Consider the following 16279-nt stretch of genomic DNA (forward strand, 5'->3'; position numbering starts at 1 on the left):
GTGTCGACAGTAGTACCTGGTATGGCCCTTCCCACTTCGGAGAACTCCAGTTTTTTCTCTTCACTATCTTCACCCAGACCCAGGTGCCTGGGGCTACTGCTGCTTCCGATGTTTTCGTTTGTTCTTTATCTGAAACAGAATTTAACTGCAAAAGTTTGTTATTCAAAAATCGCCTCATATACCCTGCAAGTGAACTGTCAGCCTCCTGCTCTGCAGACATGAGAGGTTTCCATTGAGGTGCATAATATGCCCTCCCAAACAGAGCTTCAAAAGGAGTCAACTCTTTTGCATTTGGAACAGTTATTTATTTAACATTTGTTGACTGGGAAAGTCTGACTAGGTTCCACAGATCCTGTTTTCAGTGGAGGCCCGGGGAGAAACGCTCCAGCAGCATGTCTTTAGAATTCAAGTTCTCATGCTCAACAGTGCCAGAGGTAAACAGTGCACCCAGTTCTTTTGTGTCTCACTAATCAATTTTCTAAGTTTATTCTTCAACACCCCATTATGCCTCTCTACTAATCCTGCAGATTGGGGGTGGTATGCACAATGGTTTTTTAATGATATCCCAAAATAGCGACTAAGTTGTTGTATAGTTTGATTTACAAAGTGTGTGCCATTGTCACTATAAATCTTTTCCGGTATGCCAAATCTAGGAATAATTTCTTTAACAAGGACTTTTGCAACAGTAGCTGCATCTGGATTTTTAGTTGGAAAAGCTTCCACCCATTTGGAAAACATATCTATAATGACAAGGCAGTACTTCTTATTTTCGCATTTGTTCAGTTCTATAAAATCCATACAAATAGTATGAAACGGATACGGTGGTATAGGGAAACTCCCTTGTTTAGGTTTCAATGCCCCTTGTGCATGATGCTTTTGTTACAAACATGGCATGCTACACAAACATTTTTTGTGTAATTAGTAAATCCATACGTCGTAAACACTCGATTCACTAACTGTACCATCCCCCCTGTTGAGACATGGCTCTGCCCATGGCTCAACAAAGCTGCATATCTAAACAAGTTAGATGGTAAGATTGGTTTCTTTTCTTTGGAGATGTACAGTCCCTTTTCAAGGATTGCTCCTCGTTTTATCCACTTTTGTTTTACTACATTTGTAGTAAGTGTCTGCATTGTTTTTAACATTTCTAAATCTAAAATCTCAGATGGTTGTAATTCCTCACTCAAAAGAAAAACTTCTGAAGCTGCTTGTTTTGCAGCTGTATCAGCTCTCGCATTACCTTTTGAAATTCTATCCTGTTGCTTGGTATGAGCTATGCATTTGCAAATAGCTACTTCCTGAGGTAACTGAATAGAGTCTAACAGATCTAAAATAAATTGCACATGGTTAATTGGTTTACCAGTAGATGTTATCGTTCCTCTGTTTTTCCACTGCTGCGCAAAAACATGTACAGTAGAAAAAACATACTGACTATCAGTAAAAATGTTCATTTTCTTACCTTTCGCTAAGGTACATGCCCTTGTCAAGGCAATCAATTCTGCTGCTTGTGCAGATAAGTTGTGTGGTAAAGACTTTGCTTCTAAAATCTCGGTATCAAAAACTACTGCATACCCCACTAGATTCTGTCCTGTAGGACCCCTCCTGCACGAGCCGTCCACATAGTATGTCACCTCGGCATCATCCAAGGGAACATCTGTAAGGTCTTTTCTAGGTAGCATCTTTTGCTCAATCTCCTGCAGGCAGCAGTGTGGTTTGCCATCTGCAGGGGTTGGGAGCAAGGTTAACAGATTCAAAGTTGTGCATCGTTCAATTGTCATGTGAGGTTGGCTCAACAGTATAGTCATACAGGAAAGATGTCTAGCAGGAGAAAGATATGCTACTTTTTCTTGCAGTAAAATAATTGCGACTGCATGAGGCACTCTCAATGTGAGAGGGTGGAACAATACTACTGAGGCTGAAGCCTGCACTGCCATTGCAGCTGCAACTACTGCTTGTACACAGTGGGGCAATGATCGCACCACTGGGTCTAACTGTGATGAATAGTAAGCTATGGGGCGTTGTTTGTACCCATGCTGTTGTGTTAACACTGATGGTCATATAACCTTGCTTACAATCTACAGTTTGGAAAAATCGCTTATGATAGTTTGGTAATCCTAAAACTAAGGAAGAAGCTATCAGTTGTTTCAGTTTGCAGAAAGCTGATTCTGCTTCTGGTGTCCACTGTAATAAATCCTGTGCTGCCATCGGCTTTTTGAATATCAAATTAGTCAGCGGAGCAGACTCCAAAGCATAGTTTGGTATCCAACTCTGACAAAAGTTAGTAGTACCCTGGAAGGACATCATTTCCTTCTTGGTAGTTGGTCTAGGTGCTTGTAATATTGCTGTTTTTCTGTCTTCATCTAATATTCTGCCTTCTTTGGATATTACATATCCCAGGTATTTAATCTGTTTTTTCCAAAGTTGCAGTTTGTTCTTGTTTACCTTGTGTCCTTGAGTAGCTAAAAATTGTAATAATGCTACGGTATCCTCTCTGCATTCTTGCTGGGTGGGGGCTGCCAGCAGAATGTCATCTACATAAAGTAAAATCTGACTACCTTTTGGTGGGATAAATCCCGCCAGGTTACTTGCCATCTCTTGTGTGAATATCGATGGACTTTCACAATATCCCTGTGGTAGTCTCGTATATGTATACCATTTCTCCTGAAATGTAAATGCAAACCAATGTTGGCTGTCTGGGTGTATCGGTATTGAGAAAAATTGCTAATATCTATCACAGAAAAATACTTCTGTTGAGGTTTCAAATCATTCAATAAAGTGTGTGGATCTGGCACCATTGGTGCCCTGGGTATAACTGCGTCATTTACAGCTTGTAAATCTTGGACCATACACCATTCCCTGTTTGCTTTCCTAACAGGAAATAAGGGTGTGTTACACGGTGAATCAGGAGATTCTATTAAGACTCCTTCCTTAAGTAAAGCTGCTATTATAGGTTTGATTCCTATTTCTGCATCCTTCCTTAAGGGATACTGTCTTTTTTTAGGTCTAAATGCTGATTTTGGCATAATAGTAACTGGTTCTGCTGTACGAATAAGTCCTACATCTGATTTCTCTGTTGACCAGAGAGTCTCTGGTATGTCTCGTAAGGCTTTTTCCTCTTCCTCTAGTAAGAGTACTACTCAGCTATCCTCACTTGCCTGTGACTGCACAGCTGGGTGTGTCTGTGTTATCCAATTCAATTTCTGCTTCTGTACTCCTTGTTCAGAGAGGTCTAACTCTGTCTGTTTTTCCCACCTTGTAACTTTTTCTCCTAGATCTGCCCACTTCAAATTCCTATCTTTAGTTAAGCTTACATGTGGTAATCAGTTAGATTTATAAAGAGCTAAGAATTCCTGGGGCAATGAGCAGCTTACTACACTGTTTACTTCTGTGTCCCAGTACAAGTTTCGTAATACTAACCTATTAGCATGGTTTCTAAACAATTCTTGCTCATATTCTTTATCTGGTCCTGGTCTGTTACAGTAATATAGAGTACAATGCAACAAATGCTGTTTGTCTGTGTCAAGGGAGGGGGATATACTGATGGCTACGTTCATCAGTTCTTCGGTTACTGCCCCTGGACCAGTCGTAACTAAGTCCTGGCTGTACCAATAAAATGTTTCACCCTCCGGTCGCACTACAAAAGTATCCATTTGTTGCTGTGCTTCCATACCCTGCATAGTTGGAACTACGGCAATGCCAAATATGTGCATTAAGTCTCTGCCCAAGAGATTCACTGGGCATTTTGCAGAAACAACAATTTTGCTTTTCTGGGTCATTCCTGAAACAGGGTCAGTTATTGCTATGTTGTGGGAGAGTGGCTCCCGATACAGCTGTCCATTAGCTTCTTTTACTGATATGTAGTCTAGTGATTCTGAATTTTCTGGTAGTTTGGAAGGATGTATCAGGGTCCGTGAAGCCCCTGAGTCACACAGAAATTTGACTTCCCTCCCCTCTACCAGAAGCGTAACTTCCGGTTTTGTGTCTGCTAAGTAGAGTTCTAAGCTCAATAATGCTAAGTCCAAAATTTCATTTTCTTCAACATCTATGAATTCATGTACATCCTCTATCCCTTCTGTCACATCCTCTACTCTTGCTACCACATTTGCATTTGTCTTTTCCTGTTCATTCCTATCCAGTGATTCTTGACTATCATATAGTCATTCCTCACCCTCCTTGTCTTCCGTGGTTACCTTTTTATTTAGCCTGCAATCCCTTTTCTTTCTCTCTTTAAAGTCTTCTGATCGTTTATCAGATTGTTTGTTTCCCTGGGTATTTTTCTTACCCTTCTTCCCAGTTTGTACTACAAAGACTTCTGATCCGTCTTCTACTGCAAATACTTGAGTTTTCTTTTTCTTTTTGCTATTAAAATGCCTTTCGGCATGCCTTGTATATTCAAGTAATGACTGCAGTCTACTTGTTCGATGATCTACCATGTGCTTTGTAATAAAGCTGCTAATGGGCGCAATACTGCCTTTTAAGAATGCATTCTTTAGCTGTTGCTCATATGGGGAATCATGTGTTTGATCTTCAGGTACCTGCATTCCACAATGGTTATTAAAACATTCTAATAATCTGGCATAATATCTATCAACAGTTTCACCTTCTTGTTGTATGCATTGATTAATGCAAGTCCAATCAGCCCTAGGCTTCCATTTCTCAGAGATTCGGTCCATCAGACCTTTCACTCTGTTGTCCAGTTCTGCATTACTATGTGGGAGTGGTCTAAGCTCTGCATCACGGGGATTCCAGTTGCCACTGATCATGTGCCAATCTGGACCTACAATTTGTCTAACTACTTTTTCTACTTCTTCTCCATTCAAATGGTAACTTAACCTCATGCCCTGTAAGTCTTCTAAGAATTTTCTAAAATTAACTTTTGGATGGGGAATTCCCTCTGTGGCTATCCGGATGTCTTCCGGTGTCCACGGTCTATATACTAGAAGAGTCTGATCCTGTCCTGCCTATCCTGCCTGTGGATTTGGTACTTCTATGAGTGGACATATCTCTTCCTCACTCACAGCTTGTGAATTTCTATTTATTTCATATAATTCAATATCCCCTCTCAAGTTACGTGCTCGAGACCTGGTCTCGATAGGATCCCTGACAAACGGTTTTGATTTTGCAGGAACAGCTGGGTATAGTGGAGGTGGATCAGCTTGTCCACTCGCTTCATATTCCGGTAAAGGATGCAGAGGGGGCGGAGGAGGGGCTGTCGCTATTACCAAGTTATTATCTTCTTTATCTAAGAACATTGCTTTTGAATTTTTAATCTTTTGTTCCCTGCAATTTGCTTCCTCACGCCACCTGTGTGCCTGAGGGACTCCTAATTGCCATTGCTTTTTTAGCTGACCTTTCGCTTCTGTTTTAAGTTGTCTAACAAGTTTAATAAGTGAAGATTTATCTAAATTACCATCAAATTTGTATTTATCAACCCATTTTGTATAATACTTAACATTATCGGCACGCTGTAATTGCATGTATTTCGTGTCTTCGGTTAGGGGCGGGTCTCGGGAACTTTTCATGCACTGGTTTCCCATGTTGCCTTAGCTAAGTTAAAAATTGTTACGTAACCCTTTTTATCACGTAGTACCACGATTTTTCACCTTTTTCACAGTTTATCTAGAATGACTGTCTACCTATTTTGTTTCCCTGATCTATGACAAGACAGCAATCTTTTTGTCCCTGATCTGCACATGCAAATCTCCCTGACAAAACAATACTGTAACAAGTCCCTGATCTAAAACAGAAAAAAGGTAAATTCCTCCTTACCTGACCCTCCGTGAGTTGATCCACCGGAACGTTGACTCATCCTCCAATCCCAGATCAGAAACAGTGGCTGGCCTCTTTCGAACGACAGTTCAGTCGGAGGTCTTTCAAAACAGAAGAGCCGATGTGGCCTCTTCTCCATACGGGTACATGCCACTGGGCCCAATTCTGACCTAGGCCTAGAGTGAGAGGTACTTTCCGGTCCGAAGGACCAAGCTGTCAAAGGAAAAATATACTTTAAAAATGATCAAAACACGGTAGGTTCAGGTTAAGGCACTTTAATCTTGCAGCAAGGAGACAAAAACGTGCTAATACAGAGTTTGTCTAACTAGAAACAGGAAATGCTTACATTTTTATACACTTTCTAATAAGACATTGCCTACCAAGCTGACGTAGTGAATCACAAGTTTTGTCATCATCATTTACTAATAACTGCTTTCATAAAATTCTGCTGATTTATCAATTTTTGAGAAACTTCCTAAGGAAAACAACGTGGCCTTGGCTACCACCGGTTAGATACATGCAATGTTACCATTCAAGGTACTATGGCTAATTCAAGCACAAAGCAAGCAGTTCATTTCTCTAACAATCCTTTGTCTACACTATCTCTAAACTTTTGCAGCTGCACATGTTCTCATACTTCGAACAGAGATGATTGTTTAAGATCATTACATTTACAGGATATAGCATTGTTCATTTATTCTCTCCTGACCTAGCAGATAACGACCTGCTTCTCAAGTACATTTCCAAAAGGCATAAACATGAATATTGCTGTGCTAGCAATTACTAGATCAGAGGGCATCTTGCAAGTTTCAGAAAGCGCACTGCAGTTTCAAAAAGCATCTTTTCAGTCTCATATGAAACTCAATTTATATATAAAACAGTGCATATAAAATAGAATGAAAAACGTGTTAACTTATTTAGCTTCTAATTAGCATTAAGCATACACACATTAATACATATTTTTCTGACACACTTCATATGATTTTGTCTATTTGGAGAACTTTGGTCAGCTACATTGTGGCATGCCCATTTGGAGGTTTGTGGATTGAATAACACCATGGATGATAAGTTTGAAAATGAATGATGTATGGTAATGTGAATATTATTTCAGACAAAGCTAAGAAGGTCTTTGACGCTGGTAAGAATTTTATCTGCAGAATTTTGTAACATTATGGACATCCAGAGCATCCTTTAATGTTAGAATTACCTTCAGAGCACAGCTGTGAGTGCAGAATGGGGTTCACCAAGGCTACCCTTTAGGAGGCATGTTACTTACATTGGTGATTGATTCTGTGTGGGAGTTAGTTTCTTTAAATATGCATGCATTTACTTCTTCTAAACTACCACTACACTGAAATATCTTGTGCTGATGATTTGATGTTTTTTTTGATGAGATGGATTGTTCAAATTTTCTTGACATTTTAACAAAGTTAACAAATATGATATATACTGTAAATCAGGATAAGTCCACAGGAGTCCGTTTTTGCTCACAACCTGTCATTCCTGTGGATGATTCCATCCAGTATAAACAAGAATTAGTTTTCCTGGGGTTAATGTACAAACATCCTGTTAATAAGAAAGGCAAAGATATCACCTTGAATCTTTTCTCCTAGGTAAATACACACACACACATACATATATATATATATATATATATATATATATATATATATATATATGTGTGTGTGTGTGTGTGTGTGTGTGTGTGTGTATTTCATAATATTGAAAACACAAAATATTGAAACGTTGCCCCCCATGCACCGTCTCTCCTACAACATATGTATTAACAACCCCAGAATTGCAAAACAGTAGGGAAATAAATTCATTTTTTATATTTTGAGTTTTAGATATTGTGAGTTTTCAATCAAGTGAATGGTAAAATTGTACTTCCTGTTTCTGAAAAAACTTCTCTAAAGCCAACTTTGGGCTCCTAAAAGCAGAGGTGGCTAACTTCTCGACACCCATTCCAATGGAAAATAGCTGCATGACTGCCAAATCATACACTAATGCACTGTACAAGCATGTACACAAATGCATGGACCTTGCCATACCAAATAGAACTAAGACGCTCTCCTCCAAAAAAAAAGGAAGGCAATCTGGTGGTCCCCAACCATCATTAAACTCTACAACAGAAGAAATAAACTGTTGCAGAAAAAAAAATGAAGTCACAAGACAAGAAAACCTCCCTTATCAGTCTCAACAATAAGCTGAGATCCCCTTATCAAATCCTTTAAAGCCAGCTATGATGGCAGAATTGTGGCTGACACCAAAAACAACCACAAAGCCTTCTATAGCTATATCAGAAACCTCAGGCAATACCCAGATTTGCTCTGAGTTATTGTACAATGGCACCTCCTGTGCTGAGCCAACAGATATAGCCAACATACTGGCTGACAAATTCAGTGCCAACTTTACCCCCCCAAGGGCCCTATCACAATACCACATGAAAGCTTGGTACCTACCATTTCTGTGGCATAGGTAAAAGCTGCATTTTCCAAAGCCAAGAATACACCATCAATAGGACCTGATAATATCCCTGGCTGCATCCTACATGAGCTACAAAATGAAGTGGCACCACATCTGTGTGCCCTGTTCAATCACAGCCTTACCTCAGGCTATGTCCCTAACGAATGACGCACTGCTACAGTCATCCCGCTCCATAAAGAGGGAGCAACTGCAGACCCAGGGAACTATCTCTTCATTAGCCTGACAAGCCCCAGTATGCAAAGCTATGGAGCGCATCATCATGGACCTGCTTAACAAATTCATAGGCAATCTCCAAATTCTTGACCCCACACAGTTTGGCTTTGTCAAGGGGAGATCCTGCCTGCTGAACCTGGTTGACTTCTTTGAGGCAGTTACCAAGGCTGTTGATGAGAGTTAGGCAGTGCATACAGCCTACCTCGACCTGGCCAAGGCCATTGATACTATTCCCCACTCAGGTATCATTGATATGTTCACCAAACTAGGAATCAATCCTTACATCACTAGGTGGGTTGCAAGTTGGCTCACAGACAGGACCCACAGAGTGAAAGTTGAGGATTCTAAGTCAGACTGTCAATCAATCACGAGTGGAGTCCCACAGGGCTTGGTCCTGGGCCCTCTTCTGTTTGGCATCTACTTCTCAGAAGTCCAGGCCAACACAGAAAGACTCTGGCTGACCAAGTTCACTGATGACTGCAAGCTAGGAGTCATTATCAACTCCCCGAGTGATGCAGACATCCTACAAAAGGGCCTGTCTGAGACCAATGACTGGTGATGGAACCATGCCTGAAGCTTAACACCAAAAAATGCGTTATCATCCCCTTTGGAAAAAACTCAGTTCCCATGATTTACCAGGTTGATGGGAGCCCACTGAACACTGAAGAGATCTGGGCACACAGGTTGACAGCCACCTCACCTTTAACCACCACATTGCCACTGTGGTCAGAAAGTCCTTTTATGTGGCACATCTTATAACCAAGGGTTTCACATCTAGGAAGAAAGAGGTCATCATCCCGCTCTACTCATCTGTCATTAGACCAATCATCAAATATAATGCCCCATTTGGCCTGTTCTTGACCAGACACCTACAACAGCTGGAGAGGCCACAAAAGTACCTCACAAAAAGAATCCTAGGCCTTAAACACATGTCCTACATGGACAGACTCAAGAAACTTCAGCTGTTCAGTTTCTTATCTACTTAGAGGTGATCTCTTGACTTACAAAGCCATGTTTGACCCAGCCTTACTTGAACTGCTACACCTAAAGAAATCCCAATCCCTCCACGCCACATGCTCCAGAGATCACAGCCTCGTTACCACAATTAACAGAACATGTTGGATGGACAGGTTCATCTTCCAAAGACTGCCCATACTCTGGAAGAAGCTTCCCATTCATGTCAAGCGGAGCACCTCACTGGCCCTCTTCAAGAGAAATCTTGATGAGTGGATGGGTAACAAAGTTCACTCCAGGGATCATTCCAGTTGCACTGCTGGATACGGGCACTGTGAACCAACACTGGGTGGTACGGTACCTGGGCAGGTTTTTTGGGCTAGGCTTGTAAAGGCTCCAGGGCCATTAGCCTAGTACACACCTATGAACCTATGAAACTGAAAACATGAAAAGATTTATTTCCACATATTTATTATCATGGGAATTTTCAGTTTGAAAGATCATATAGTGTATAGATTAATTGTTGAAATACCCAGTGTATTTCAGTTGTATGCAAATTATATATATATATATATATATATATATATATATATATATATATATATATATATAATATGGATCACCTACTATACACCGAACGTTCAATACACCGACAAGCAGGAATACACGACCGGTACACCAACAGTGCATTAAGTCGACACCACACACATTACTGGCAGCTAATTGGCTGACAATAATGAGAGCCAACTTTAAAAGTGTAGCTGTATCTTTCCTACATGCAAACATATTGCTTAATAATGACAGAATCAGCGCGAGAAGGACCAGGAGAAGTCGGGCATTGTTACCCTGTTGTGAACTCGCAATGAGGGAAGGAAATGTTACAAATTGAAGAGTACCTATACCATCTAGAGCGTACAAGACGGAACAGGCGTTATTGGGAATGTAAGGAAAAGCCAAGTACACAATGCAGGGATAGAGCAGTAACCTTGAAGAGCACAGATGGGGAAGAATTACTGAAAACAGTTCCACATGACCACAGTGCTGATCTGAGTTAGACTGAACAATATACACTCACAAATGAGGTAAAGGTGCGTGCCCAATACAGCAGAGATATGCTGTGCTCTATTGTGGAAGATGCATTAGCATCCACATCCATGTCTGCCATCCATAATATACCAAAAAGGAAGGCCCTTTTACAGAGTATAGGTAGGGTTCACAGAAAATGTACTTTAACACCAGGTAGACGTGAAATCACATTAATGAACGTTGATAGTAATGTGTACAATCTGAAAGAAGGGTGCTTCATTAGTAAGCGCATGACTGATAACACAACTGACTCTATAGTGTTTGCATTTAGCACTGTTAGTAACCTGTATGATCTCAGCCGAGCAACCATTTGGATGATGGACGGCACTTTCTTTCAAAAAGGTGTGACATGCAGGCAGTTTTATAGCATACATGGTCTTTTAAAGACTGGATGTTATAGTAAAGTTATACCCCTATTCTATGCTCTCATGAGTAAGAAATCATTAAAATGTTATAATTACCTTTGGCAAGCTCTGTTTGGGCTATTGTTGGAAAATAGCTTTGCATGTCAAGTTAAATACATTGTGTGATTTCGAGATAGCAGCCTTAAGGGGCATGAGCTTAAATTTCTCCGATGTGCGGTCCAAAGGGTGTTTATTTCACTTTGGGCAGAATGTTTGGAGAAAAGTACAAGCATTGGGCCTTGCCTCTACATATAACAGTAATATGACGTTTCAATTGTCAATTAAACCATTAGTTGCGCTAGCGTTTCTACAACAGGAGGAAGTGATTGACACATTTGAATGAATGAAAACTACTATCCCTAATGAAGGACATGAGCTCGTGAAATACTTCTCTGAGTACTGTGTGTATGGGAAACTGAGGAAATTTTGTACTAGAAATAACACGTCTATGAGATTTCCTCCACTTTTTCCTGTAAAGTTTTGGAACATAGCTGAACTAAATGATTTGTTTTTGCCACGAACACAAAACTCGGTGGAAGCGTAGCACCGCAGATTAAAGTGTTTGCTAGATGGTAGAGCTACGGACCTGGATGTCATAATGCGTGCTTTGACTAGGGAACAGGATCGTATCGATGAATTAAGGGTGAGAATGTCAACTGGTGTTCCTCAGTCTCCTAAAAAGCTGAGGGTTGTATAGAGGCATAATCAGTTTCAGAAAGTAAATGACAATAGAGCTGAGTACTCTCCACTAGAGTTTGTGCAGAGTATAGCTCGTTTATTAAAAATGTAGGATGAAAAGCTGGCTGCTGCACTTTTTGTTTGGACTATGCGTTATATTGAATATGTAGGATGGAAAGCTGGCTGTTTTTGTTTGGACTACACTTCATATTTTGTTTAATGTTGAAAAGGGACTTGCAAATGCACATATGCATCTGTTGACATATTTGTCGGGGAATGTCATGTCGGTGATTTGTGGTTCAGTGATTAGGAATGTCGATGAAGTGGGTGTGGGTTCTGTTTTGTCTGTGTATTGAACGTTCGGTGTATAGTAGGTGATCCATATATATATATATATATATATATATATATATATATATATATATATATATTGGTTACCTTCATTTCGTCGAAAGCTCATTTCACTGACAAACATTTTAGTCAGACCAAATGACATTTTAGTCAGACCAAATGACAAACTTCATTTCGCTGACAGTTCATTTCACTGACAATTGGTACTGGCAGTGTCTAGAGCACTTTAAGGCAATCAAAAGGAATATGTCCTTTTCCCTACTGTAGTGCGACCCTGGAGTTAATATATATAGTTATGGGGGATGTGGGGGGGCACAGCCCCCCACTTACTTTGGTTTTACTAAACAATATAAAACCAAAAGCAGAGAATATAACATGAAAGTGAGGGGCTGCGCCCCCTCACCCCCCTAACTATATATACTAACTCCAGGGTCACACTACAGTGGGGAAAAGCACATATTCCTTTTACTTGCCTTACAGTGCTCTAAACACTGCTAGTACCAATTGTCAGTGAAATGAACTGTCAGTCAAATGAAGTGTCAACGAAATGAAGTTTCAGTCATTTTGTCTCAGTCAGATGAGTGTCAGTGAAATGAGCTTTCAGTGAAATGAAGGTAACCCATATGTGTATGGATATATATCTATCTATATATATATATATATATATATATATATATATATATATATATATATATATATGGGTCCCCTACAGAAGAACGACAGCTGAAAAGACCGAAACCACATAACCGACACCACATGGGCGACAATCAAAATGCCGACAGTGGGGAAACGGTATGTCTCCGTAGTGCGGAATGGAAAGATTTCTATCCCTGCACTGTAGTGCGATCTCGGAGTTGGTATATTAAAGTTACGGGGGGTGTGGAGGGCGTAGCCCCCCTGCTAGCACAAAAATGGAAATTTAATTTTCCTTTTTTGTGCAGTAATTACATTGTCAGTGTTTCGATTGTCTACCTTGTGGTGTCGGCTATGTGTCTGTGTTTTACGCTGTCGTTCTTGTGTAGGTGATCCATATATATATATATATATATATATATATATATATATATATATATATATATGATAAGTACACAAATGGACTAAATGTTTCCATTTTACATGGGATTGCATCTAATAGTTAAAAATTGGGTTAGTCTCAGAAGGAGTCGTTGCTCAGTGCGTAACTCATTAATTATAGTTATATACATCTCCCCTATGGATTCACTTGAAGCTTACATTCGTCACTATTGCTACAAAGATAGTGATTGTGTAACTTTGGAAAACTGAACATTTACCTGTTTTTCCAACATTTGTTTATTACAGCTTCGATGTTGAGAAGTATATGCTAGATATTTTATCTTTGCTGCATCCATTAGCTGCTATTATTATTATAACTGTTAAAGTAGGTGGAAAAAGAAACTACGTTTAGCAAACTCCATGAAAATTTTAAACTGTATCAGTGTGTTATAAGAGAATGCTATGAAATACACTTGGTGGGAAATGTAGATGAGGAAGATGTAAGAAAGGGAACACACAGAAGCAGAATAAAACAGAATATAATTTGGGATTTTGCATGGAGCTTAGCTCATTCAAGGTTGCATATGATGAGAGAAATGAGGTACAAAACAGTAGCAGAGCACGTATGAGATGTAAAACTCACATGGGGTAGTGCCTATGTCCCTTATGGAGAAGGGCAGTTTTTACGATACTCCATGCACAAATCCATCTCATCCTTTTGTCCCTAGAGGCCATATATTGGGTAAACTCTGGTTGTATTGGCTAGGTTTGTAAGGGCCCTTAAGCCATTTGCCTAGTAATTTCCTGTGAACCTAGAAAAGGAACTAACATAAAATTAGAAACTATACAATATGGATTTTTGAAATGCAAAATAATACAAAAATTCTGGGAAAGATCGAAAAGAATGAAATACAGCATTTGTAAAAAGTAGGTAATATATATGTTTTGCCATAGGGGAAATGACTAACAGAAAAGATACTGGTGATTTTTTTTGTATGCTTGTAGTACATATGGAAGGGGTTATAGCGTGAAGTTTTGTGAAATAAACTATATAATGAATTAGAACAACTAGATATGCAGTATAATATGAAGAAATTAACTTACTAGGAACATAAAATTTGAGTAGCATGAGTTTTTAGTACTTTACGTCCATTGTAAGACTTTAAAAAAGTCATGTATGTGAAAGAAAAGAAACATGTATGTTTTGAAGAAATCTTTTCAAAGGTCCTGCTAATTTCATGAAGTACCTTGGAATCTTTTACATGCACCTGAGCATCACCAAGTCAGACATATGAGACCTTTATTTAATGTCTCACCCAAAGAAAAACACTTCAGTAGTGCAGCCCCCTTACCTCCTTATGCTGCACTTTAGTGTCAGCACTGGAAAAATGCATTCAGGCACCTTGTGTGGGACGAGAACCCAAAGCTTTCTGATATTCCCAGCATCAAAGATGAGTGTGCTACTCAAATGAGCTTTCCTTGGGCTACGTTACCACATGTTGATTTTATTATTCCTCAAAAGATACCTTTTGAGGGTAATAAAAATAAAGTTAAATCACCGTCCTTATGCAACTGCTGCAGCTCTTGTTTTTTCATCATAGAAAAGCATGGCACTCGTACATAGTAGCACACACTTCTCTTACTTTAGTTTACTTCCATATTTAGCAGAAAGATTTAGAAATTATTTAAACTTTCACAGAATTGTACAAAATGTGCTGTAGCACCACTGACAACCTTCAACACTTTTAATTATACACAGTAGAATGGGCTGTAGCTGTGTTTTTATGTTTACCCTTTAAATGATTGAAATACAGTCATTCAGAAATGCATTATGTGATCACAAGTGACAGAGCACAAGTACCCTGCAGCCCAACTACAAAGACTGACGTAAGTGTTTGCAGTCCCAAGTTTGTATGTGCCAACTCCAGAGTTGTACAGCATTAGGGTGGGAAGAAACTCCCCACTGAAGTGAACCTCTTTTTCAGCTAGACAGCAGTCATGCTGTGCTTAAGATCCTAACTTTTAATTGAAGAAGAAAAGTGATTGATGACCAAGTGTGTTATGACAATTAGAACCAGATCCCTGATCACCTTTAGGAAAAACTTCCACTGCATTTCATCTTTAAAAAAAAATTTCTTACCTACAAAGGTATATTTTGTCATATGACATGTACTTGGATATTTATATATAATTACTATATTGAGTTGTTGTCATTTTGTTTAATATGTGACATCCATAGCTTTATATAATACTTATTTGTTGTAACTGTTTTTATTTCAGAGATTGTACGAAAATCATTCATCGAAATTGCAAAGAACAGCTTCATTGGTTTTCCTCACTTGCTCAGGACTGCAAAGGTATTGCACAAAGCAGTAAACATTGTATCAGAATAGTTGCTGAAGAATGACAGTAATCAGATGTTTAGGTGCTGGCATTATTTAGCTTAATATTGTCCTGCTCCTGTTGAGGAAATATCCAGAGATCCAGACAGAGTAGTTCTTCTTGCAGACAGCTAGTTTCTGAGATGTCAGAAAGACACGCAACAATCCTATGAACTGTGGATTGTTTGGGAAAACAGTTGAGACTAAAACATATTATTTTTGGATGAATGCTGTTAATTTCTATTAATTAAATTATATAGTTGTTCCATTAACACTGATGCTAAAGAGGCTGTTGGTAATAAACACTCCTTGAACATGGGATTAATCCTGTCTTGGAAGTGATACCAGTTTCAGTATTATCAGTTTGATTTTGGTGATTTGTCAGTATTGCATGTTAACTTATCCACTGAGGGCAAAGCCATTGCATTAAAATTGTTTTAAGAAGGAAAAAATAGCAATACAATATACGAGACAGACAGGAACTTTATATAAAGTATGCAGCCAGAAAGCAAAGGCTATAAATAGTGCATAAAAGAAAGTCCTAAATTGACAAATGTGAAGCATTTATGTGGCAATGTATGTAATCTGTGGATGTTTATCTGTCTGAAAGGCAAGCAAGGAATGTAGTAAAGGGTCCTCTGATGAAATGTCAGCACTCAGATGGCAAGTGCCTAAAAAATGAAAAAAGACTGAAAACCTGGAGGAGTGAATCTCAAAAATCGCTTTTCTCCTTAAAACGTTTTTCAGGAGGGGCCAGCTCCATACACACACCCTGAGCTTATATGTGTGTGTGTGTATATATGTATATATATATATGTATGTGTGTGTGTGTGTGTGTGTCTGTGTGTGTGTGTGTGTATATATATCTATCTATATATATATATATAAATATATATATATATATATATATATATATATATATATACATACATATATATATAT

At 39.0% G+C, this 16279-nt stretch overlaps 1 protein-coding gene across 1 annotated transcript in view; it reads left to right on the forward strand.

Annotated features, from left to right (window-relative positions):
- Positions 1–16279, forward strand: part of LOC122803382 (interferon-induced GTP-binding protein Mx3-like) — a 1250224-nt gene that overhangs the window by 996771 nt on the left and 237174 nt on the right. The window contains exon 15 of the mRNA XM_044072962.1: positions 15237–15313. Coding sequence (XP_043928897.1) covers positions 15237–15313 — 77 coding nt within the window. The remainder of the gene's footprint in view (positions 1–15236; positions 15314–16279) is intronic.

Source organism: Protopterus annectens, chromosome 5.part1 (genome assembly GCF_019279795.1).
Source record: "Protopterus annectens isolate FY-2018-M chromosome 5.part1, PAN1.0, whole genome shotgun sequence".
In the NCBI taxonomy this organism is placed as follows: domain Eukaryota; kingdom Metazoa; phylum Chordata; order Ceratodontiformes; family Protopteridae; genus Protopterus; species Protopterus annectens.